The 27,068-nt window shown below is 41.5% G+C and overlaps 1 protein-coding gene across 1 annotated transcript; it reads left to right on the forward strand.

Moving 5' to 3' along the window:
* Window positions 1-5,918: 5,918 nt before the first annotated feature.
* Window positions 5,919-23,879, forward strand: LOC147897815 (putative nucleolar protein 5-1). Its single transcript, XM_087380276.1, has 10 exons — window positions 5,919-6,470; window positions 8,407-8,448; window positions 9,566-9,745; window positions 9,923-10,087; window positions 13,926-14,126; window positions 21,709-22,005; window positions 22,113-22,313; window positions 22,472-22,606; window positions 22,813-23,148; window positions 23,242-23,879. The coding sequence occupies exons 1-10, from the start codon at window positions 6,393-6,395 to the stop codon at window positions 23,425-23,427; spliced, it is 1,821 nt and encodes a 606-aa protein (XP_087236402.1). The 5' UTR covers window positions 5,919-6,392; the 3' UTR covers window positions 23,428-23,879.
* The last annotated feature ends 3,189 nt before the right edge of the window (window positions 23,880-27,068 follow it).

Here is a 27,068-nt window from a genome sequence, read left to right on the forward strand (position 1 = left end):
TCTTCTATAGTTAAAGTTTGCTTCCATTCTTAAGATAGGTAAAATGGTAGCTCATACCTATTTTTAAGACTTGCTCCACTTGAGTGGAGCTAATAAATGTCTCTATGAAGAAAAGTCTTCTCCCCTTATGAATGAGACTATATGATGTCTTCTCCCCTTACGAACGAAGCTACATAACGTGTATGGGGGAAAAACTATAATGCCAAGATCTTGAACATGGAGCTACCAAATAATTTTCCTTTAAAAATTTAATACTGCAACGAGTGCCTCGAAAAGAGCACGCTCCAAGAAGGACTTAATTCTATTTCTCTATTCTATTAGTTTGTCTACTTTAGAAATATAGGTTGTAATGGAAGCGGTCTAATGAAGATATTTCTTTATTATTTTGACTCAACCTTTCCCATTATACACTTTTTCTAAATTTCAAAGCATATTTTTGAGCTCAAGTTCTCGTTTAGCAATTGCAAAATGTATTGTTGTAAAATGCAAAAACGATCTACCTCTAGTATATTCAAAACTACATTTGTCCATTCAAGCGAATTAAAGGCTCATTTTAAAAAATCATTAGTCTTTGTACTCCGGTTCATGATAATGTGCTAAAGAATAATGGGATAAAAATAAATAGTTTGCTTCATAGGGAGTCAAAATCCTATCGAAAGTGAATAAGCATGGGAAGTTGTTAACTAAGCATAGACTTATGCATCAAAAGCAAGGCTTCAATACTGAGCATAGAAGTTGTTAACTGAGCATAGACTTATGCATCAAAAGGAAGGCTTCAATACTCAAAACATTGGATCAAGTAAATGGGACAATATACAGAGCACTTAACATTAAAACTTATTGAACCTTATAATCAGGCCTCTATTGATGTCTTCTTTTCTTAAAGCTTTAGATATCCTTCTATGTTATGTTAAGCGGTAGTTTGAAACAACAATGCAAACCTCGTGCATGTAGATTCTTGACATATATTTAGATTATTTATCTTAAATCTTCAAATATAATTTTTACTGAGTTACCAACCCATTCCTCTTTCCACCCTCTTTGGAGTGATTGTGGAGGATTGATTTCAAGAAGAATCACGGCCGATGAGTTAACTTTGTTTGTTTCTCATGTCATGGGAAGAGAAACCAATTAGTTATCAAAATAGATCTAGGGGCCCTCGTATAAAAATGGTCACGTCCCAAATCGGCAAAGTATAGGTATTAAACTTCATGAAAAGATGACTTTTGGTGTCAGATTAATCCTAAAATAGTGTCAAAGTTGAGGATCCATAAATGAGTAAAGCTACTCTGATGCCTAACCAAATAACTAGTATAGTACCAATCAGAGAAACCATTGTAGGTAATCAAAATTGAAATGGATTTGGAAATTTGTTCACATTCTTGAGAAAAAGTACAATTTACAAACCTATTGGTATCAATGCAATCAAAGGGATACCCAATCATTTAAGTTACTGTATGGAGTGTTTGGAAACATGGAATGAGATACTAATCCCGTAGTTCCTTGTTGCTTCACTTTGAGTGGTCAAAATAGCAAGGAAAACTTTGTTCATGTAGAAGACTTTCAAGTCAAAGGTGGCTCCTTGAGTGTAGAGATAGGAGGCTAGTAACACCCAAGCAAGTCTTAGCAAGCAGAGGCATCTTTCCATTTTAGCTAAACATTAAAAGATAGATTTGGGGCTAAGCACATAGTAGTTTGACTCATAAAGATGGCACTTTTTGATTAAATGAGACTATTCAGTGGTGGTAAGGGACTTTAAATGAGTTATGGCAATGGCATTATAAGGGTGCTAATGGCATACACACTCCTCATAGCGGGAACAAATAAAATTCATGGTGGGCAGCGGGTGTCCAAGGATGAGTACTCAATTTTTTTAAATCCATGATGGGCACCTAGTGTGTAATGGGGTGCACCTGTTCCAGGCTACCCAGAGAAATCTTTTTGTGTGCCAACATGTTGGGTTGTACTCGAACACCCTTTGGTGGTATGTTAAATAGCCTTATTCCATCAAATGTCTTGCTTTCCCACAAAATGAATCCAATAAATGGGATGTTCAAAATTTATATGCATGTTTGGGTAGGTAGTATATCTATAAAGGCTTTGCCCATGACAACCCACCCATCCTATTTTCTAAGTGCCCTAGCAATGGGCACTCTTTGGGAAGCTTCTAATGGCGGTTTGTAAAGACCCTTAATGTCCTGAGAGAGGGGGGATTGAACCCACACATCCAACCGTCCATCTTGTTATGGTTTTGCACAACGGTAAGGTTGTCGGCATTGGTGATGACTTTGAATGGTTCATATCATGCTGCTTGAAACTGCCCTAGAAGCAAACAAGCGTGAGTACAGCCCTAAATAAACCTCCACAGAAACAAGTACACACAATAAACTCTGGTGAAAATTAGTGTCTGTCCTATAACACCCCTATCAATTTTCATACACACAATCGTTGCCCACAACGTTGGTAAAATGGACATTTGAATTAATCAGAGGGAGCACAATGCTAGATTTATATAAGGTTTTTGAAGGAATTGAGTGTGATGGGCAATTAAGCTAAGGAATATAATCGAAACTTCTAGGTCTAGCTGCCTTTCAAATCTTCCATCATCGACTTTGTTGCCTTTGCGCCCTTATATGTGTGTGTGTGTGTGTGTGTGTGTGTGTGCATGTGTGTGTGTGTGTGTGTGTGTGTCTCTCTCTCTCTCTCTCTCTCTCTCTCTCTCCCCCTCCCCCTCCCTCCCCCACACCACCACTCATCCACCCTGCCATCTATCGTACCCTCTCCCTGTGCCAATCTCTACTCAGCGCACCTTCACTAGTCGTGGCTACCCTGTAGGCTTTGGCCTGCTTCTCTGCCCTTGCCTAGGGCCTAGCCCATACAAGGAAACTGCTCACAGCCCCTACATGTAAAACACAGGTTGCTCATAGTCCCTACACCCTCGCCTTCACTCTAACAAGCTCGACACCTACAAGAAACATCAAGATGATCAAGAAAACCAAGGTTTAAATCAAGAAAGCATAGAAGAGGAGGCTCCAACAGCACAACAACACAATGCAGACTTGAAAAGACAAGGAAAGACAGAGGAGAGACACCAACATGCTTGAAGTTCACCCAGAAGCAGTAAATTTGTGAGGAATCTCATTATTTCTCCATTATTATATCTTTTACAAACAAACAGGGACAAAAGTGATTTTGCAAAATGTCTACACGTGGGTGTGTTGAAGACAAATGTGTAAAACAGGATCTGGACAATGCCATGGCAACTTACTCAGCAGGGACACCCAATAAGGCTACAGAAATTGTCCTTCCCGGCATCAACAAGATTTACACATCCCTCATTGAGAAGATAGATAATCTAGAAGCCACTACAATGGCATTGCTAGCCAAGAAAGCACTTGTGGATAAGGTATTAACTGAAATGAAGAAGCAGGGTGAGAAGCTGCATGAAGAATGGAGGAAAGCAAGCCAAGAGAGAGGAATGGGAGAAAGACAAAGTGGAATGGGTTTATGCCAAAACCAGCCTCCAAGATAAAGTGCACACATTGGAAATTGAGTTACAACATCAAAAAAAGGAAAGGGGCCTCGCAAGAGACATGCAAGGCAATGGAAGAGCTCAAAACAAAGACTGCCAACCTCGAGAAAGATATTCTAGCTACGTAGGCCACAATGCAAGGGAAGCATGCTGAACTTAAACAATGAATCAGCATGGGGGAGGCTAGAATGTTGGAATGGAAGGATGTGGTTAAGAAAGGCACACCAACCCCTAAAAAAGAGATCATTTTGGGTGCCCTTGAAGAGGACAAGAGACAGGACAACGAATCATTGAATATGCTTGTTAGAGGCTTACCTGTAGGGGAAACTCCCATGGTGGATGCCAAAATCCTTTTCACCAAGATGGGTCAACCTCACCTGTGAGACGGCTTGGAGAGTGGGTAAATTAGAGCCACCAACAAGCCCATTGTTGGTAAGATTCCATACAAAATAGGATAGATCCACTCTTATGAGCATGAGGGCAACATTGAAGGGTACCAAGACTATGATCTCACCTTCCTACAACAAGAACATTGAAGGGAGGGAATGGTGAAGGTGATGGCAGCAAGGCAAGAAGGGAAATGGGCTATGTACAAAGATGATAAATTGATCATTTGTGAATGAGCAAAGAGAGCTAAAAGAGTTGAGAGAGAGGAGAGGGAGGAAGGTGAATTGTGACGGTGTCGGGCCAATGGATAAGGTCCACAAAGGGGACTAAAAATAGCAATGTGGAAATGCAATGGTACCCTTTGGTTCGCCGACCCGGGGGCCGGGGGGGTGGGTTCTTGGAAACATATACAGACCAAGACATGGTCTTCACCAAGACACATGAAAGCCCATAAAGAGGGGTGCCCACAATAACATGATATATCCGGGAATCAGCCCATAGGAAGGAGATGAGGGGAGACAGTGGATACAGGGCTCAGGAGGCGTGGTTGTAATAGTCGAGGGGTTTTAAAAATACTCCTTGAACCCACGTGATACATAAAGTTTCTTAGTAGTGCACCCCCGAGTCCATTGCGCATGGGTGGGTTTGATAGCCACGGCATTCAAATGGATAGACTTTCCCCCCTTCAGTACAGCATGGATGCATGACCCAAGTTGATCCCACGAGATGAGATCAACCGTATCATACGGTTGGACCTCCTCCAACTTCATACATCTCGGCCTTGGGGGGAGACCGTGAGTTCCCCACCAAGACCCAGTTCTACCATAACCAATTCCTGAGGATCTCAGCGTATGGTCTCGTCATCAGACCGTAGTACCTAGAGGATAAGACAGTCTCACATGCACTGAGGATTACCATCGGATTACTATGAGTTTCATCACATCAGTTGAGGATTGAGGTAGGGAGAGCTACAAGCATACCCAAAGAGCAGAGGATCTGCAGACTATGCATGATGGGGGAGGTCGAGACATAGGAGCATTTTCTATGTGTTTGTCCAATCTATGATGAGATATGGGGACGATATCACTGCCTCTTTTAGGAGGGGCATGGTTTTGGACTGCTTACACGATTGATCCATTTTCCCAGCCAGGTTTGTGTTAGGCTCATCTTATTGAGATGCGACGACACAACACTGATGTGATAGACCAGAGAGTAGAAGGAGATGATGCCACATGACACTAAGATTGATTGCGCATAGACATGTGTCACAGATTTCTATGCATCTGAGTCAGTTCTAGGGGAGATTGGGGAGGAGGGATGAGGGGATCATGGATTAGAAGTGAAAGCCACCGCTGTGATGCGGCCAGAAGAGAGGCGCGCGATGCGGAGATTGACTAGAGCACACACGATCAAGGCCCACCAATCTATCTCAGCCCTTCTTAGAGGAGACCACCAGAGAGGAGGTGTCACCCTTGACAAAGTCCATTAGATATAGAGATCGAGGAGACCATATCCTCTGCCACCTCGAGAGACAGCTCGACATGTGAGCTCTCTGCGTCTCATTAGAGAGCCACCATGGTGCCTGGATACATGGAGCATGGGCATGTACTTGGGTACTTGATGCTATGATGCTATTTTTCTATTTTTGTTGTTGCTAGTTACTAGCTTAGCACTTTAGCACTTAGCAAGGGCCTTATTGAGCCCTTTGCTTCAGCCCACAACGGTTTGTTTGAGTTACTTCTAGACGTTAATACATCTCTCTCTCTCTCTCTCTCTCTCTCTCCATCTGCTGCCTCTCAATCGCCATCATCTGCCGCCTCTCAACGGATGATAAATTAAGCTTAATCAAGCCTCTCCACCTAAACAATGCAAACCTTCTCTCCTTCCTCGTAGGCAACATTCCACCCACCACCCAAATACGGAGCTGGGAATTTTCTATGTAGAATTACATTCAGTTTGGAATCACATGCGCCATGAGAGATGTTGGTTAGAGATGGGGTAAGCAAGGCATAATAGGACGGGGAAGCCCGTGAAAGGGGTTTAGGGTTTAAGGGCTGTGCAGAAAGCTACAGAATCTGAGAGAAGGTTGGCGGCCTGATTTGCTTAACCCCGGTCTGTATATGAAGCTTGGCTATGGCCGCAGCCTCACAACCACAACCCATCTCTCTCGTTCTCTTCATTCAGCTGCCTCTCCTCCTTCCTTTCATACACCTTACTTCCCCCCCTCACCAGTAACATCACCACTTTCTGCTCTTCTCATCGTCCTTCCCCTTTAACTCTTTCTTTGGGTCCCCTTCGCCCTCTAGCTTCGTGCCCATTGTCCCTGGAGCTCCCCTTTGCAGTTGATAAACGCTTCCTTACGTTCTCACAACAGCCTCAGTACCTCTTGGCCCGTGAAGAACGTCAGCTTCACTGTACTATCTCAAGTTGGGCACTACTTATACTCTTGGCAGTTGCAGACTTTTCTACCAGAATGTTGGTTTTGTTCGAGACCCCGGCAGGGTTTGCCCTGTTCAAGGTGCTGGACGAAGGGAAGCTCGACAAAGTTGAGGTAAGCGTTTCCCTTCTTTTTCAAAGTGCCAGCCTCGATGAGCTTGTGTTATTCTACCGGACAGCGAATACTAAACGTAAACTTGCTGAAATTTGAAATATTTAAATATGTATTGGTACTCGAGGGAAGTCGTCCATTCTTGTGATTTGCTGATTTAAAAAAGCCCAGCAATGAGAAGGGAAGCGGTACTAGTGGAGATGTGGGGATACTTGTAGGGCCACAGAGATCTCCAAAATGCTTAATGGAATTTGCTGCAGCGTCTCCTTTCCCAAGTATCTCACTATTATGGGGCAGCAAAGTGGCTCCAGAATGACAATCAATCAAATTAAGGAAAAAGCCTGTTGAGAGATGTCTAAGAGAGATGCTTGGGTGGCAACGAGTCCATGAGCATTGCTTTGCCTACTAATTCGGATTCTATTTTAAGTTTAGGCGTGTGTACTTTTAAAACCCTCACGCATTTGCTCTTTTCTTAGAGTGTTTCCAAAAGATTTTGCTAAATTAGTTGTTTTCTAGTCTTACAAAGGTACTATAGCACCCTATAAGTTGCCATCCCTCCATATCGAAAAGAGATAACATTTCCCAAAGACCTAAGGTCTAGGATTATGCCTCCTGTAGTTTTGATCTTCCATTCCATCATATGAACTATCTTGTAAGTTCACGTGATTCTCTTCTATCGTTATAGCTTCTCGTTTGTGCATTTTAATTATGGTGAGGGAAAAGACCTAGAGTCTATGCATTCTCAACCTTGGAAGTTGAGAATTGAAGTCATATGGTGGTATATAACTTTTGAAATGTCGCATTTAGTGTAGAGATAATTTGAAACGTCACATTTAGTGTAGAGATAAATTTAATCATTGGCAAGGAAGTGACACTTACAAATCTAGATCAGGTAGAAGGTTGGGAGGATAAAGATGTCAAACCCGTCCTTTCAACATCAAGAGAATGATAAGACGTTGTTAATACTCATATCCATCTAGCAATAAAGGCCTTTGAAGCTTGGAGTCTCTTGAAGGACACATAGGATGATCAACTTAGTGAATGCTCAATCGTTAGAATCAGTTTTACACAATCACGACGGGTGCAAGCTATCAACGCTCAACCACATCACAAAGGTCAAATTTCTTCAAGTTTAGCTGATTTGAATTAGTTAGAAGTGGACACAACGCAGTAGCCATGCTCATATTTAACATACTTTCACAAAGCTGTAGAATTTGTGGCCAGTATGATGAGCATAGAAAGCCTTGCCCTTTTTCGGAGGTGGGAGCTATATTGTTAAAGAAGAAGCGAGAGCAACGATCTGATGGAGGAGACGAGATGTGTTGTTGCAAAAGTAAGCAAGGGTAAGCTTGGCAAGGACTAGCCCAAAGATGAAAAAATTATAAAGGATGAAAGTTTTTTTGGTAGTGAGGACATTAAGAAGAATAGTGATGAGCCTGGCGACAGTACAGAGAATTGCAAAAAAAAAACGTACATATCATTTACTACTGGAAAGCTCAAGGCACGTCCAATTTAATAGTGCATGTCACTGTCAAATTCTTAATACATACTAAATGTCACACACTTTCTGCCATATGTATGGGTGCAAGTAATATGTGTGTGTGTGTGTTTGTACGCGCAAGTGCGTGCACGTTGGAAATGTATCTCTCTTTCTTCTACTTTACTCATTGGTACTGTGATTCCTTGCTGTACACGTTGGAATCCTCAGGACTCAAGCACTTCTAAGGCTTATGCTATTGCAGCCTGTGAAAAAGTGAATTGATAATCTAGGGTTATTGCTTGTGCTTGGAATTGTTTTTGTCTGGGGGGCTATGTTGTCATACATCCATATTGGTGCTCTGCATTTTGTGACATTCAGGATTCTCTCTCTCGCCTTTAACAGTTTTTGTGTTTTGCTGTCTACTGATGTTCAGCTCATTTGTGCGTGTTCATATTGCAGGATTTGTGGAAGGAGTTTGAAACAGGAGAATCTGCCAGGAAAGTAAGTTCTGACACTCATATCGTGACCCCGATACTTCACTGCCCTTTGCTTCCTTTAGTTGGTCTTCAATTAACCACCACCTTGGAATGAGTTACTTCTTAAAATTTTTGCCAATTCAGGATTGACACAGGAGAAGTATCGAGTCCTTGAAAAGTGCTTCACTAAACAACAAAGTTGCTTATCCTGCATGATATCCATACAGTGAATGCTTTTTTTTTGGGGGGGAGGGGAAGGAAGATTGAAATGATTTAAGCGACAGACTATACTGACTTCCTTTAGTAAAAGCACTCAGTGCAGCTATCGGGGATTTTTGCAACCGCCCTGTTAGTTAATATGGATTTAAAAGAAAAGTGATGTAAATAGAGACTATTGGCCTTAATGTGCTTTTGGAAGTCTCTCTGGACTTAGCTGGGGATGTGCTCAACGAGCTTGAGCTTCTATCTCTAAAAACTTTCTTGGTTTCTGCTACTGTCTTCTCTAAAATGGTTGGGTTTTCATTAAAAAAAAAGGTTGGGTTCGAATGATATTAAGGTTGCTATGCTTTGTTTTAACAGAGCCTGTCCTGTGCCTGAGGGAGTTTATGATAGAATCTGAGCATTTGGTCTGTCTCTAATCAATGAATACTAAGTGGATGTATATTTCTTCATGTCCATTGGATCTTGTTTTGGGTTCTGAGGGGATACCATAGCATGTAATCCATTTTATGCTGTCAAATTGCTGGACTTGTGTGAAGTCAAGAGCTTTCTTTTCAGTGTTTCTACAATGGGATTCTATACATTGAGAAATGATTTGTTGTAGAATTTTGGACTTTAGAACAAGTAAAATCTGAATTTGTATGATTGGATATATTTTAGTCTTACAAAGGTATATTTTTCTATCACCTTAACAGACATGCAAATTTTCTGAAATTTTGTCCAGCTGGTGATCAGCTGTTGAACTATATTGAAATATCTTACGGGGGTGCAGAAGCTAAAAATTCTCAATTCATTGTAGAAATTTGGACTTCAGAATAACAAAAATCTGAATTTGTATGATTGGATATATTCTAGTCTTACAAAGGTATATATATATATAGAGAGAGAGAGAGAGAAATGATTCGTGTTGGGTCTGAATTCAGGTTGTCAAACTCAAGGCTTTCAGCAAATTTGAAAACACTGCGGAAGCTCTTGGTGCAGCCACACTTCTTGTGGACAGTAAACCAAGCAAAAGTCTACGCAAGTTTCTGAAGGCTGAGTGTCAAGGGGAAATATTGGCTGTCGCAGACTCGAAGCTCGGAAGCACAATCAAAGAGAAGCTGGTAAGTGCATGTGTCATATTTGAGTTTTCAAGTACTGTGTTTGCAGTTCTCCATGTCATATTTGAGTTTTCAAGTACTGTGTTTGCAGTTCTCCATGATTAACATCTAAGCTTATATCATATTAGTTTTTGTTCAGATCTATGAACTTACCAGCTGTCTGGTTTTTGATTGCTTCAGAAAATAGATTGTGTCCATAATAATGCCGTGATGGAGATGATGAGGGGCTTGCGATCACAACTGAGCGAGCTTATTACAGGACTTGCTAGCCAAGATTTAGGTCCTATGAGCCTAGGGCTTTCCCACAGTCTTTCACGATACAAGCTCAAGTTCAGTCCAGATAAGGTGCGCTCCAGATTTCTTGCATCACATGCTTGTGCTTTTGGAGAAGGAATTGATCTTCGTGACTCTTGTGAACTAACTACACTTCAAGAGGGGATTCTTGTGTTTTCTTAGATCTTAGACTTTCTCAATCTACGGTAGGATTAGAGGTTGCTATATATGATAAATGTGAACAACCTGAATGTAGTGGTTTACACATTATAAAAATGCCTCACATTGACAACGTTTCTGATTTGGGAAAATATAGTATTTCTTCCCAATTCCATAGATTTTCCCGCCTTTGTACAACTAAGGAGTCTTTTATATCTCAATGTAGTAATTTGATCACTTTACTAATACACAAGAGGTATAATCCAAGAAAAATAATGAAAAAAGTACGCACAATGTTAGATATGAAGTCTTTTATCTAAGGTGTATCAGCCTTTGGTATGTTTAGAATGATTGAACATAAGCTGAAAACAAAAAGTGGGAAGCTTAATAGCCCATTTTTCTTTTAGTTTTAACACAGCAATGCATTGAAGATCAGCCTTCCGAAAGGTTGGTTCAACATTGCTGATACATACAATGAGACTTTAGCACACATCAAAGCAGCCACCCCTAGTGTTGAATGGCGGGGGGAAGATAAAGACGAGATAGATTCCACAACTAATATTCTCCACTCTGGAGGGCATGTGTCGTAATTGTACTCGGCACACGGGATATACGAACTGGTGCTTTTGCCAATCTTACAAGCTAAAAGGGACCAAGATATGGATTGCCTAGGAACTCACACGAGCTCAATTGAACCAAAAGGCAATTGAATTAGCCAAGGTCACTGCTAGGAGGGATGGAAAATGTGGAGTATATCGAGAGGGTGCAGCCTCCATCACGGAGTTTCAATCAAAACCAAACGACCCTCAGTTTTAAACTTGTATGGTTACTCATTGTCATAATTTTCAAACTGCAATGTAAGGTACCTTAAAAATAATTCAGAGTTGCTTAATGCACTCTTTGGGAGCTACCTTGTGTCCTATTATCGAGTTTTTTGTTTTCCCATAGACCTGTTGGTTTGGTAGACATTAATAGACTCTCTCTCTCTCTCGTACCTTCCGTACCTCCTGTACCTCCCATGCCTTTTTGGGAAGCTCTCTCTCTCTCTCTCTCTCTCTCTCGTACCTCCCGTAACCTCTTGTACCTTTCGTAACTCTCCCATCGTACCTTTCTGTATAGCCTCACTAGTACGGTCCCTTTCGTACAACCTCCCCGTATCTTCCGTACCTCTCTCGTACAACCTCTCTCTTGTATAGCCTTCGTACCTTTTGTACCGTACCTTTCGTATAGCCTCTCTCTTACCTTTCGTATAGCCGTACCTCCCCATACAGCCTCTTTCGTACATCCGTACAACTGCACCTCTCGTACATCGTCTCTTGTACCTCCCGTACAATCGTACAGCTACGCCGACAATTGGTGGTGCTACATGAGAGATTTTTTGAATATACCCTCCATGATCAATTTATAGGAGAGAGATGGTAGCATATTTTATGGTTTTATATTATGGTCTACATCCATTGTTGGGCGCTAATGATGTCAGTGGGGATGTGATAGTAGCTAGTCCGTGCTAGAAAAAGCTCCATTTGCTCATAAGTAAAGAGAGGTGGTTTTATTAGGGGGAAAATTTTAGTTGAGGTGATCTTCAGTTACCCCTTGAATGCGCTTGATACATAGGGTTTTTTAGTAGTGCACCCCCCAAGTACCTCCTTGATGAAACGGTACTTGACCTCTATGTGTTTGGTCTTTGCATGAAAGATCGGATTCCGTGCTAGCTGAATAGCACTTATGGAATCACTATGCAATGTTGGTACACCTGTATGAATCCCCAAATATCCCACTAGCCGATCAAGCCATATAGCCTCCTTGCAACCCTCTGTGGTTGCAACATACTTGACCTTTGTAGTAGACAAAGCAATGCACTTCTGTGCGCGGGCCATCCACGACGTGATGGAGTTTAAGGTTTTCAACCTTATGAGTGACTATCATGAGATCGAAACTGCACTATGTTGTGTTTTTAGAGGATGAGTTTGGGAATGTTCCTGGATTCATCTAGGTATATATGTATTGAATATTAAAGTGTTTTTTTGAATAGTCTATAGCGGAGGATCTGATTAATATTAGGGTTGTGAATTTTGTGACAATCAAAGGTACGTACTTCAATTTCTTAGTGTAGCATACATGAAGTTTAGGGCTATTAGTTAATGCATGCACATGAACTGATTGCCTTAAGATAGAGAAAATGAATTTATTACTTCAATGCTAAAATTATAGTGATGTAGCTGCCCTCAAGTGAGTCCACTACTGCTCCAAGGTCGTTTGCTCTCGATCTTCTTCAAGTAATGGAGGTGGGCCAACTAGCTTGTTGACTTCATCAATGTATGTTTGGGATGCTGTCTTATGTCTGGTTGAATCCTTCTCTAGGAGAGCTACAGTAGGATACAAATGCTTTGTATCTTATTCGAGTTACTTTGGCCCAAATCCTAAGTGCATTTCAATATTGTCCTACTAGGCAAGTGGCATGTTGATTGTATTTTGGGTAGGATGAGTGTATGTAGCATAGAATTCGATCACCATAAAATGTAGTGCTAGTTTGGTCCATGAGCATTCAAGGGAGGGGGGGGGAGGGGGAGAGAGAGAGAGAGAGAAGCAGCAGGAAGGAGAAGGGAGAGTAGATCAGATTAGATGTCACATCAAAACTTGTACAATGAGTGGTGGATGGGGACTTGTATAGTCCCTCCATATTTCCCACCTAAAAGGCCTCTAAAGGGCCTCTAGAATAGCCTTTCCCCCCCCCCTTCGTTACATGTGCTATGTACTTGTTACAAGGACACCAATTTTATTGTTTGCTAGAAAACAAGGACATGGGCTTTCAAATTGGCATTGATATACTTTTGACCCAAGGCGGTCACTATATAAAAAACCATATAATACGTGTGACATTTAAAATTTCCCTATATTTAAAATTATATGATTGTTTTCCCCTCTTCTGTACGTATACATTTTGTAATTTTGAATTTGAAAGTCACCTCTATATATGTGCATACCATGAATTTAAAAGTCCTCTTTGTATATGCGCATACCATGATTATATTAGATAAGCATTTGAATAACCCCCTCCTGTCCTAAATGCTCGTAAATTCCCCAAAATAAGAATTGCCCTTCCATCAACAAACATATTATGTTACATGTTGTATAGAGTGACTTCGTCGAGACTTTTAAATGAGGTGTTGTGTCATACATTTTTTTCAAGGAGCACTGATTGAAAATAGTTTTGCATTGTTTTTTCAAAAGTCTTATCCTAGATGAGAGTATTATGAGTTTCGATGTGATTCTTTTTTACCAATTCTAATGGAGTACGTAATAGAGAGTTGGAGCATCTCATGCTTTTTAGGTTAAAGCTGATAGTTGGTTGCATGGAAATGTAGAAATTCAGATTTTGAGGTGCATTATAGCTTGTGAATATATAAATGCTGCATGTCTTCAAGTTTATTGCCTTTGCTTCTAGTTGCAAGTAGCACTTGGAGCTATGAGGAGATGGTGTATGGATTCTTTAGAGTTTGATAGTTCAAAGTATAAAAGGAAATTATAAAGAGGAGAACATTAATTATTTAATTTTTCACAATATTTTTTTTTCAAAGATTTTTTTTTTTTCACAATGTTAATATTGTTATTAAACTTTTAACTCCAAAGCTCTTTTGGATTTGGGCACATAAATGATAAATCACAAAATGGCCGACATTAATGTTATCTTCTTCTTGGTGGGCTATTTTTTTGGTGCTTCTTGTTGTCTAAACTTCGTGTCTTATTCTAGGTTGATACAATGATTATACAAGCTATTGGCTTGCTAGATGACCTTGACAAGGAGCTCAATACTTATGCCATGAGGGTCCGGGAGTGGTATGGATGGCACTTTCCTGAGCTAGGAAAAATCATTCAAGACAATATTTTGTATGCAAAGGTTGTTAAATTTATGGGTCACAGGACAAATGCAGTGAAGCTTGACTTCTCTGGGGTAAGTGTCTAAGATTCTTTTTCACTTGGTTATTATTAAAGAAAGTAGTAGTGACTAGTTTGCATATGAGAAGTAATGCGTCATTTTAGAGCTTAGAGCAAAATAAAATGAGATTAATACCCTTCTTTACAAGGATTTATGTGATCATGCATGGTTGGGAGAAACATTATTTTGTGATGCTAAAAGGCAATGAGAAATGGAATATTGCTTATGTACATGTCTTCTTTTGGAAGATATAAAATGGAAATAAAGGGAGTGAATATGTTTTTGTAAATCATTGCACCCCCAAGTGCCCAATTTGAATACTTAGGATGATGGTCACCACCAAGGTATACAGAAGCCTCTTTGGGTTATCTTATATGGATGTCCTAGGACCCTTCATTGTCACACAGGTTTTCGTCTTTTGATTGGTATTAGAAATAACCACAACAGAAGGTATACGCAGCAGATGGTATCTATTGTGTAGCCCAAGAACTCGCATAGTGCTGCTTAGATGGAATCCAAAACTTCTTTCCTTGGTGTGCTCAACATACATGTGCAAGCAAGTAAATAGACATGGTTCATGAGAGAGAGATAGAACAGCGGTAGATATATTTCTGTTCAAGAGTTGGACACAACACAAAACAAGTTCAGTGTCCCACCAAAACGTGGACACTTGTGCTTACAAAATACAGAGTCTCCTGCCTCCGTGGCACTTCTATAATCTGTGCTCCCATAGAGCTTGAGTTGGCTTTGTTATGATGCCCGCAAACACACCTCCAAGCTATCCTTCCGGACAGCCACGTGGAAGGCAGTGAATTCTTCTCTGATCCGCACACTTTACTGCCCTGGAAGACAGCCAAAGGCGAAGTCCCCCTCTGAGCTATGTCTGTAGCAATTAGCTCTTCTCTGCTCCTCTGCTCCAAACTCTTCAGGGAGCAGTCCTGCTGCTTCAAACTGCTCCCTGAAAGGTAGCTCCACTGGATGGATTATGAGCCCTGGAGGGGCTCCTTTTATAGGGCCAAAGGGCCTCCCCAAAAAGCCAACTGGTAGCCCTGCTGGGCCGACCCAGTGAACCGACCTTACCTGCCACCCATGTGGTCTGTGGTGATCCTCCTGGGTCTACTGGCTGGCCGACCTGGTTGGTCAGCCAACCAGCCTGGTAGGGCCTTATAACTGGACCAGGGGCCTGCCCTTTGCAGCCCATTTTCTTGCAGTTCCTGGACCCAAGGCTGTCCCGCACCTGCCCTTACCTGTCTGACCTGTTCCAGGCCTCTTCCAGGCCCTGTGCAAGCTCAAAGGCTCTCCAGAACTGCTGCCATATTCTCTGCCAGACAGCCGCTCGCAACCCACCTCTGTCTGAGTTGCAGCTTGAAAACTGATTCCAATACACATGTGCAAAATCCTCGTTCCAAAGATTGTTGGGTCCCTAGAATGAAGCCTTTTCTCCTAATGCAGAGAAGGCTAAAATCAGATTTTCAAAGGAGAGATGAACTCTCCACTCTTGACAAGTGCCAGGTGTCAAGATCTAGCCACTATTTAAACTTATGCCATCGGTTCGGTCTTTTTGGGCTGGTCGATTCCCTTTGGCCTTAGCTCCATAAAAGTAGGGCATTTTAACCCCTCTTGGTACCTGCAACAATCTAATGAAGCACACCACCATGGTACCCATTAATTGTTAGCTTTTGCATGCAAAAATAGAATCTTAGACTAGTCCTAGTCTCTGTGGGCATCCCACCAAGGAAATCAATGTACACATATACAGTAATTTCTCTGGTTAACCAGGGTTAACCCTCTTTGACTTTAATTAAGGGGCTTTGACGAATAGTCAAGGCGCCTTAATTATAACCCAAATCTCTCGAATCGAGGTTGGAATATCTCGGATGACTAAAGTCCACCCTCTTGGCCTAACCAAGTCTCCTTGACTGAAGTCAGTCCTTCTTGACCGAAGGTAAGTGTCTTTGAACAAAGTCAATTCTTGACCAATTAAAATAACTCTTTGACCATAATTTTAAATAAGGAACTCTTTAACTAAGGTCAACTTTGTATTTCACTTGGAGTAATTACAAGTTGGTGATAGGAACAATCTCATATATAGATGTCAAAACCAAGTACAAAAGTTGCCAAATTTGTACCTATACCTAGAGGTAGGGTACAAAATACATGCTTTGTTTGTTGAGCCTCCAACTTTTGACTTCTCCTAGATCACCGACGTGCCTCATATTTTTCAGTAGCGGCTCTAGGGGAGTTTTGCTGCTCACCTTCCTTGCCCAACAATGCTACTCTTCTATTGCCGTGTAAATTTGCCTCTTTATGAGCTTCGTAAAGGTCTCAAATACTAATAGGCTCAACTAATAAAGGTCCCCTAAGGGGCTCTTTTCTAGGGCATGCTGACGTGGTCGACCATGCTAGCTTTCTCCTTTAGTGCTAGCCTTTGCATGGCTAAGTTTGCCGTTCACCACTGGAGTGCTAATAGAAACTCAATACAAAGATCTTTGTATAAATAGATGCTCAATTATGTGTGGGGGTGTGGACATGTATGTGCAAGAGTTTATGTTTACACTACGGTCTACACCCACCATTGGGCATTGATCGTTAGTGGGGATGTCATAGTAGCTCGTCCCTGCTATGCTTGATGGATAGTTTTCAATCTTTGTATGACTATTATGAGATTGAAACAACACTCGTGTTGTGGTTTTTAGAGGATGGGTTTGGGCTTGTTCTTGGATATGTCTAGATATACACCGCCCCCCCCCCCCCCCCCCCCCCCCCCCCCTCCCCAACACACACCCACCCACCCACCCACCCACCCATCCCACAAAAAAATAAATCCATTCTATTAACGCTTGGGAAAAAACCAACCATACAAATCAGCTATCCGTGTGGTGTTGATCGTGGAAGAAAGTACAAGTAAAGAGTTCTGGTTGTCGACCAGCATGTTTCTAGAGGACCCAACTCATTGCCTATGGAATCTTCAAAATGGTGGCCACCCGGATGCCTTGCTTCATGAACGTGTAGAAAACACACCTGCCTCTCGGTGGTTGTCTTAGAAAACATATGTAGACCAAGCCTTGCAAAAACACACCCGCCTCTCGGTGGTTGTCTTAGAACCCATTGGAGCAAAACAATTGAGCTCTTCACTAACTTTGAGAAGAAAGCTGCACACTAGAGTGTAATTCTCTATTGTCTTAAAATAGTCCCATAAAAGTACCATCCAAGCCATTCAGCTTAACAATGTATAGTTGAGAGTGTTAGGGGGTTGAGAGACGGTAGTTGAAGCTGAGAGTGAGAGTGGAGTCCCGAAACTGATATGGAGAACGCTGGCTGCGACAGAAAACAGCCATGATGTAGATGTTTGAATAGAGGAACCAATGACTGAGCTCTTCTTAGCAGGCACCTCTCATAGAGGAAGGGTATGGGCCACAATACTTCGAGATTTGGCAAGGGTGGATGTGGCTGCACCAGGGTTGCCCTGAGAACAACCTATGCACATGTGGCAGCAAGACAGAGGTAGGGGAAGCCACATGTGCAAAGCTGTATGTAAATGGGGGAGAGATGTCAAGTGTATGGGGAAAAGCTTGAGGAGTGACACGTGATGATGACTCATTCTCTAGATGGCTACTCCCATCCAAATGGTTAATTGTGTCTTGTAACATCATATTTTGATTTTAAAAGATAGCCCTAAAAATTAAAATTTTGGGGTTGTTCATAGAAGAGAATATTGTTCCCTTTCATCTTTTGGTTCTATTGGTACCTTCTTGATGTACATCTGAGACCTCCATAATTATAGGTTTGCAGGGACCAAAAGTAGCAGCTTTGAGAACTTGGATCTGGGGGTATTTCTGAGTTTCTTGATGCCCTTTTCAACTAGTTTCATTATATCTACCATCCAACAGTTTGGTTAAGTGCCCAAAATCAAAGTTAGTAAGATTTTAAATAATAAATAAATAAATTTAGACCTACTTACATGAGCTTAAGGATGGCTAGACTTGTAGCTCCATTGTCGCCCTAGAAAAGCATGATCTAATCATTCAAACAATGTGATAGTCACATGTGAATAACAATTGGAAGAGTCAACTTAACTATAAAGGGTTGGTTTCCAATCCCATGGATTCATGACACGTAGGATGAGTTTAATGGAGCCTAGTATTGGACAAAGATACACGTGATTTGGGTATGATCTTATAAGAGTTAAAGGTGATGATGAGTGTAGAGAGAGACTTGTACAAGTTCAAAGTGAGCTCCTCGGAATTGGGGTATTGAATAATACGACAACCAATTCTAGAGTGATTGGTTGAATGAGATATTGCAACCACTTCTAAGTTTTTTTTTGCAAAGACCACTTTTGTCTAAGTTGTGTTAGCTCTTTGAAATTGACTTCCTCATTTACAATAAGAGGACAAAAGAGTATGAGGTCATGATTGTTCTTTGAAATTGGCATCCTCGTTACAATAAGTACTCGAGTGAGGTCATGATTGCAGCCTTCTTGAGAGGTCATGATTGCAGCCTTTCTTAGTTGATGGGTCTCGCCTTGCTTTATTCAAGTTCCTAAAGATATTTTGTTAGACAAGCAACCCTTCCCACATGCCTCTATGGAGACGAATGCATTCTTGTGGTTGTAGGGAGGGCTTGTGAAGATTAGAAGGGCAATCTGATCTCTGCTTGAGTATTGGTGTCTCTTGGTTTTTCATCACCATTCATTGTGTAGACGTAGATGACTGACAAGGGATTTAAGGCTGCTCAAGGTGAGAGCATGGAGTGGTAACTTCAGAAGATATGAAGTTCTATGATAAGGAAGCACATTCCATTCTATGAGCAAAAAATGTTAGCAATCCAACATGTTTTCAAGAATTGTCATTACCATCAATTTGGGAGCAAGGTTGAGGGCAAGGTCGACTTAATGACACTCAAGTAGCTCTTGGAGCCCCATTTGTCAGGCAAAAGACATAGTGATCGGAGTTTGGAGTCTTAGTGGTTTGTGTGCAATTTTAGGGTTTGGGTGATATTAGTGCTCCAGTTTCTATAACCTAAACCTATAAACCATTGTACTTGAGGGGCCTGTTATCATTCTTCAACGTTGTGCATCTCTCTCTCTCTCTCATGCTTGTGTACCATGAATTCTAACATGGTAGTAGGTCGGCTCGCTCTACCTGCTCTACCTCAGTTGACCTAAGTCCTACAGCCGTTTTTTGGAGTGCTTGCCGTTTCTGGTCATGCCGACGCTTCCTGCTACTCCTTGCTGGTTCAACATATTTTCTTGGAAGAATCGTCATTTCTTGCGGTTTCAGTTGATTTTCAGTAGATTTCATGTGCCGCCTCCTTTTTTAGTGATCGCCCCTCATGCTTGAAGGCTGACATTGTTGGATGGGAGCTCTACAGCTTGAGATTTAGCGTTTTTGGCGCTAAAGCTGTAATTTCTGACCGCCACCATTTTTAACCACAATTTCAGTTTGATTTCATGGGGCTTTTGCTGTTTCCGGTGTCGCCTAGACTCAGGCCTACAATTCAATACATCATATATTCATAGTCGGATTTCAGATAAAGTTGACCGGTGAAAACTTTGACTGTGGTTAGTCACTCAGAATTCACATTCATATGGATGCCTTCAAAAGAAGTATGCAAATCGTCAAGCTCAATGGAAATGGGTTTCCTACATGGCAAACCGGTTTCCTACTAGGCAAGGTTGTGTGTAGGACTGACAGAGTCTTGTATAGAAATAATGTGAACCAAAAACAATCATTTTGGCAAGACAACCTAGGCAGAGTAGCTTAAACTCCCACACATTGTACTGTGTTCATTTAAAAGGACTACCCAGGCAGAGTACCTTAGACTCACACAATCACACTAAAATGCCCAATTAGTATCTATCTCCTCCTGAAGAGAGAGACTAAAAATGTCACGGGGAAGGATTTTTCCTTAACTCCAGTGAAAGTTCCTACTTCATCCTCATCATTTCTCCTGCCATAAGGTTTGCATGCTCCTTTGAAGCTCTTTGAAGTATCTGTCTTTAGTGTGACACAATTTTTGTAAAAATTGCGCTTAAATGGCTTGCCTCCCCTCTTTGCCTTCAATTTAGGGAAATAGACATTTTTGGCTTCGAATGTGGCCTCCTATAGCTCCCTGGTACGACTCTTTTTTTATCATTTTGTCATTTCTTATATGATTGGCATCTCATCAAATCCCATATCCTGTGTCTCTTTGGCTGTCTTGCCAAAATCCAAGTAATGGATGAGATTGTCTACAAGACCAAGGCCAATGAGGGCAATGGCCCTTGTCCTGCCAGATTTTTGCTCCTGATTCTTTGTGGGCTGTTTTACTGTGCCTTCGGCCACATTCCATACACAATGTCACATGAGAAGAAGTCGAAGTTTAGTCTGCCAAGTAGGAACCCATTTCCATTGAACTTGTCGATTTGCATACTGCTGCTGAAGGCATGCATGTGAATCTGAATTCTTGAGTTGAAATCAAACTGAAGTGTGGCTGAGAAGTGCATTGGCCATAAATTGCAGTTTTAGGGAAGAAAATTGTAAAAATCATCATGAAATGTTACTGCCTTGAGGCAGGGGGCTTCAGGGAAGAGGAGTGACACTGGAATCCAGTGAAAATTGACGAGCAGCAACCAAAATTGACAAACTGAAATTGTGGCTGAAACGGGCATTGGCCATAAATTGCAGTTTTAGGGAAGAAAACCGTAAAAATAGAGAGGGAGTGAGAGATATGCCAAAGTGGGAGGAGAGAGAATTGTGCACAACACTGAGATTGTATTCTAGGATGAACAATGAAACCCTCCGTACCTGCTACTTCCCTAGACTGCCACGTGTAGCCAAAACTGGCCCTGCACCAGCCCCGAATCTGCTGCTCCAGTCGCCATACTTTCTGTAGTATCTGTTGTACCATCCCAAGAACCTGATGTATTCTGCAGACTGTACTGCCAACTGGCAGTGGACTCTGCTGCCATCTGCAGCCCACTTATGTGGGCCTCTGGCACCATATGCTGTTTTAAAACTAATCTGAGGACGTACTGTTGCAAGCCCATGTGGCAGCCTCTCAATCCCTGTACAGGTGCCCATATGACACCAAACTTCACCCTTACACACAAAGGTATGCTGCACTCCTTATTTAACAGGTGGGGCGTTGAACCTATTATCCAACAAGACATCCACACATACTTCTTTGTAGATGGTATTGTTTAGGAATATGCAGGTAGATTTTCTTGTGCTATTTAAACAATTCATATGTATTTGCCAACTTCTTCATAGAAACGTAATGGGCTTTCTCCTTGGAGATATCAAAATCCCTTCTGGGGGAGCGGTTCTTAGACCTAATGTGTTACAAGGCACATGCAGATGCGCTTGTGTGCCGCTTGCACTTGCACACACATGAATGTGCATGTGTGCATGCTCATGTGCATGGGGGTTAGATGCATCGCACGAACTTGCATGTGTGGACCTAAGCCCCCAAGTTGTCACACATGCATGCACTTTGGAGATTGATCGCATAAGATTCGAACAAGGGTGTAAATGACTGAATTGAAAGATGTTTAGGGTTGCTGTTGATGATGGAAGTCACCAAGTCTTATCCTTCCTTGCAAATTCTTTTGCAGTTACTACCTGAAGATGTGGAGGCAGAGCTTAAAGAAGCAGCTATTATTTCCATGGGAACTGAGATTAGTGACCAGGACATGGCAAACATCAAGGCTCTTTGTGATCAAGTGATATCGCTTTCTGAATACAGGGCGCAGCTGGCTGACTATCTACGCAGCAGAATGAGCGCTATTGCTCCTAACTTGACAGTACTTGTTGGAGAGCTCGTGGGTGCTCGTCTTATCTCACATGCAGGAAGTCTTATCAATCTTGCCAAGCAGCCTGCCAGTACTGTCCAGATTCTTGGGGCTGAAAAGGTAAACACTATTTCCTTAGTATGTCCATATTTGGATGACAGGGGATACATGTTTAGACTTTTGTTGTTTGTGGAGTTCACATAATGATAGCCATTGTGCTAGTGCAGGCTCTTTTTAGGGCTTTGAAAACAAAACATCCCACACCAAAGTATGGTATCATTTTCAATGCCTCACTAGTTGGACAAGCTCCACCAAAGCTGAAAGGAAAAATTTCTCGTTCACTAGCTGCAAAGTCCTCTATATCTGTCCGTTATGATGCTTTAGGGGATGCACCTGATGCTTCCATCGGATTTGAGTGCCGAGCCAAGGTAACATTTCTTTATGGACTGGTGATCTCTAATTTGGACATGTTTGCACGCACTTGATATGGTTGGCTCAATGTTCTCATTAGGAAGTGGTTTGATTATGTTTTCCAATCAGACATGGTCTTTGTGTTTTTGGGTTCTTAAATTTGGTTAATGGACAGCTGGAGGCCAGACTAAGACAACTGGAAGGACGGACCTTGGGAAAGATTAGTGGGACAGCAAAGGGGAAGCCTAAGATTGAACCTTATGACCCGAATAGAAAGCAAGGTGCTCCTGGTCTCATTACTGCTGCAAAGGTGCTTTCTTGTTCTCTTCTATTTTCTGTATTCTTGTTAGTGGAGCAGTCGCTTGTATATTGCATGAATTCCATGTATGTGTGTCTGAAAGTAGAAGAGAACGGCAGGTGTGTTGTAACTGCAAATAGCTTGGCGGGCACTGTCTTTCGGTATGCTATTTGTTAACTCTTTTGAAGTTGTACATCTCATCCTATTCGTCTGTACAGACATACAACCCTGCTGCAGACTTAACAATCGGTACAGGTCCAATAGAAAGGGCGGATGAAGAACTTGAGGCCAAGAAGAAGAAGAAGAAGAAACATCAAGAGGAATCTGCTAAGGATTTGGTGGAGCCTAAAGCAGAGCCAGCTGTCAAGGAAGAACCTGTGGAAGAGCTTGCAGAAGTGCCCACTAAGAAGAGGAAAAAGGTTAAGTACACAGAGCAGGAAGTGAAGCTTGAGGAACCTGCCGGACTGGATATCAGGATGGATGGTGCTGAAGAGGCAGCTTCAAAGAAGAAAAAGAAAAAGTTAAAAAATAAAGCAAAAGAGGAAGCTATGCAGGTATACATCCTGTTCAGAGTTCACGTTTTCTTATTTAACTAGGTCTGGCATGAATAGCAAGTGTGTTCATACCTGCATTGTATATTGTACCAGGAAGAAGAGCAAAGTTTAGGTGGCATGCTTATGGAAGCCAAGGGAGCAGAGGGTGAGATTCAAATCAATAGTATGAAGAAGAAAAGGAAGCTGGAATCTCAAGAACAACCTGCTGACCTTCCCCATGCCTCAGAGAAGAAAAAGAAAAAGAAGAAAATTCAACAGGATGCAGAGGCTGAATTGTAACCGAAGATAATGAGTAGATATAATTCGGATCCTTCTTGTAATCCTTGTTCTGCTGTTGGAGCTTGCGTCGTGTGAGTGAGAGCAGAATTTGGTGTATGTGGTGGACGTGTGTGATTTTAGTAAAATTGAAGTTTGCTCTGCTACCGATCCTTGCCACTTCATGTCCACATCACTTTTAACGAAGTGCCTTGTTTGGAGGCCATGATGTTTATTATACTGGTTGAGTGATTTGGGTGATGAAATGGTCTCCCATGTCTCAGCAAGACTGGAGATAGAAGTTTTTGCATTCTCTCGAGTTGAAATTTCAAGCTTAGTTTTTCCAATGTCCAATGATGGTATCAAGTTTTGATGGAAATTTCAGAGGTCAAGCTGAAAGATTTCGCCACTTTATGATGTAATCATGACAGCTGCTGCTGTTTCAAATTTTGTGTTACTCTCTTCTTTTTATAATATCCACAGTTTGACAAGCTGATCTTGGAGTTCTGTGTTTCCAACCACCAAGTGTGCGCCTCTACAAATGTTTTGAATCAACCTCTAGAGGAGTTTCAATTTGTTAGCTGCTAAGGTCTGGCTGACTTTTTTGGACATTTATAGTTTATGTGGTATCATGATGAATAATTTCTTTTGAGCTCTGTGTTTCCAAAGCTTTGGATCCTAAGCACCGATTCGATAGTTGGACCAAGGATGGTTGGATCTTTATGGTTCAGATCTATCTCTGGGTTCCTCTTGCTGACCTCCAAGCGTGTGCTTTTACAAATATTCTGAATCAACCTTTCATTGAATATTAATTTGTGAGCAGAGTGAGGTCTGGTTGTTTTTTGGACATTTATACTTTATGTTGGTATCATGATGAGCACTGTGTAGCTCCTGCTGCCAAGTATATGTTGACTTCTGTTAATGATATGGATTCAGCTCCCTACTTTCACGAGTTCAGTTCATTGTATACCAGTTTTAGGAGCCACTCTTATACGGCCATGGACTCTGTACAGAAATCAATTGAAGATGCTTGCAATGTCTTGTGGCCAATTTATATCCTTTTAAGACATGGTCTAAAATATATTCAGCAAGAAATAGGTGATAGAAAGGAGGCTGACTCAGCAGGAGACAAGAAACAGGCATTTTCTTCATCAGTTTTTTGGTATGTATTATTTACATCACAGTGCTTCTGCATATGTTATGTTGGATCTACGAGGCTGGTCCTCTGGGTGCTTGGCTATCTAGAATCAAATAAGCTGTTGATGACATTCCAATCATGTGGTCAAGCCTCCCTATCACACGATGATGAGATTGCATATCTTGGACGTTACTAGCTTTGCAATGTTAACAGTGCAATTGTTGGATATTGTGATACAAAGCTGCGGGTGTAGAAACATGGCTGGTTTTTACCAATGGAGTGGTTCAAAGTCTGGTTGCTCAGGATTGCTTCCTAGTGGGTGGGTCGGTCGTATTTCTGAAGTTCTTTGGTAGCTCAGCCAGTCTTTGGTTTCGACCGGACCATTAACCTCTGAGATCAAGTTCCCCTTCACGAGGTTCACAAAGAGGCTTTCATCAAATGGACAAGCATACCAGAAGGTGATTGGACAAGCCTGCTATCAAAGGATCTATTGGCTACCAAAATGTCTGACGTCATCCATGGGTGGCAGCTCCAAGAAGACTTGCAGTTTGGGCCTGAATGTGGTTTGGTAACGACACATGAAACACAATTCTAGAAGCGCGTGGTAGCTCCAATTGAGATGCTATATGTAGAGGATCTTGCAGGGACCATAATATCGTTGGGGCCCACCTGGTCCCTTGGGCATATTAGTTTTGGGGAGCCTGAAGCAAACTGGATCTCGTTTTAAAAATTTGAGGTACCTTCTACATTTGCATATTAGTTTGCTTGCTTGACTTTGGCTTAGAGCATGTTCTTGTTGGCGAGTAATGATAACTCCTTAAACGAGGTTCATTCCGATGGATAATGCTTGGGCTATAATTTCATTTTTTTTCCAAATTTAACTCACTTTGTACTAGCAGTATTAACACATTTGTTCAGCCCTTACTCCTTTAAGTCCACCCTAGGCCAATTGAGATGCATCGGAGTAAGGGATGAAATGGCGTTGAAGCAAAAATAATAATTAAGAAACCTCAATTCAATATGCACACTTGATATAATTATATTTCATAATAGCATCAAGTGCACATTTATTTCAATGGCTCACTTCGTAAAATAATAGACACTATCCTCAAATTAGAATCATTGAAAACTTAAGCCACCATGTCAATATTTGCATTGCCACATGGCACACGCTTCAATTTGAAATTTTGAAAGTTACAAATGATATGATCGAATCGATATTTCTCTTTTAAGCCTTGCAATTGTGAAATAGAGCTTCTATTTTCATTTCGTCCTTTGTTGTGAATTACAAGCATGCATTTGTATAATTAATATAGGGAGGCCTTGCTCCGTGAATGAAAAGCTATGTGATGTAGATTTATCTAATTGTTATAGAGATAATCTATGTACTTGTAACTAATTGTCATATATATTCTCCCTTTCTACTAACCCCTTGGCTAGCATTCTTAAGAATCCCTCTTTAAATAGTCAGGTATTTCTATATTCACCATATATTTACTTTTTATGCTTCTTGGTTTTCTTAGCAGTCGCTTTCTACTCTAACATTGCTTTATTATTTGGGACGTTTACAAGTACTATAGATCATGTTACTTATGTCTTTGTTTTGCCTCTTGGCTTAGACCATACAACTCCTCTTCCAATTTCATCCTTAATTACATCGACTCCTTTTACAACCCAAAATCTCACCTTCTTACATTTGGCATTTCAAAGACAAATTATAATAAAATCTCTCAACCTGTCGGCGTAGCTCGTCGTTAGTTGTAGCCCGTCTGTCTCCCTCAACCTGTCATTAGTCGTCGCTCCTATTCGTCGCTCCCGTCGCCTGCCCTTCTAGCCTTCACCTATTGCTTTAGCTACAACTAGCAACGTAGCTAGCTAACTAGTTAGCTGTATCACTAGCAGCCAGCCAATAGCGTTGCCAGCAGCAAAATCGCCACCAATAGCGTCGTCGCCAGCAGAACAACTGTCGTCACCACCAATAGTTCCTTTGCTTCTCATCTCCGACAGTTCCTCGTTGATCACTTGTTCTTTGCCCCTTGCTTAGTTCACAGCAAGCTCCTAGAGTCTTTAACTCGGAGTTGGGCTAAAACCCCAGCCCAACCCGAGGGTTGGGTTCAGCTAGGGGTTTTACAGAAATAGCCAAGTATGGAATCTCCTCCAAATCCCCCTCAACTCCATCAACCTTAATTATCAGGACTAGGTACTTTATAGTTGCAGCCATTACACCCTCTTTGTATGGACGCAATTACCAACAAGAAGGGTCCAAACCACCCATCATTGGGCAACATAAACAGATTTATTATTTGTCGCAAGCAGTCAAAGAGTTAAGGCTTGAGTTGGGTTCAAACCGCCCATCATTGGGTAACATAAACAGATTTATTATTTGTAGCAAGCAGTTAGAGAGTTAAGGCTTGAGCTGGTAGAAGTAAAAGCCCAACTTCAAGTTTTAGAGGGATCTGGCAAGCAGGCTGTAATTGTTGAGGTTGTGAACTCGTGTAAGAATTCTCCTGCTACTCAACTAGTCTCT

Source organism: Dipteris shenzhenensis, chromosome 10 (assembly GCF_047967505.1).
Source record: "Dipteris shenzhenensis isolate YYH24624 ecotype China chromosome 10, Dip_SZ_1.0, whole genome shotgun sequence".
NCBI classification, from domain to species: Eukaryota; Viridiplantae; Streptophyta; class Polypodiopsida; order Gleicheniales; family Dipteridaceae; genus Dipteris; species Dipteris shenzhenensis.

Excerpts from the sequence above, each read along its gene's own strand:
- LOC147897815 (XM_087380276.1), top strand. The coding sequence starts at position 6,393 with ATGTTGGTTTTGTTCGAGACCCCGGCAGGGTTTGCCCTGTTCAAGGTG. Across the intron at positions 6,471-8,406 it reads GGAAGCTCGACAAAGTTGAG|GATTTGTGGAAGGAGTTTGA; the intron begins GTAAGCGTTTCC and ends TTCATATTGCAG. Across the intron at positions 14,127-21,708 it reads TGAAGCTTGACTTCTCTGGG|TTACTACCTGAAGATGTGGA; the intron begins GTAAGTGTCTAA and ends ATTCTTTTGCAG.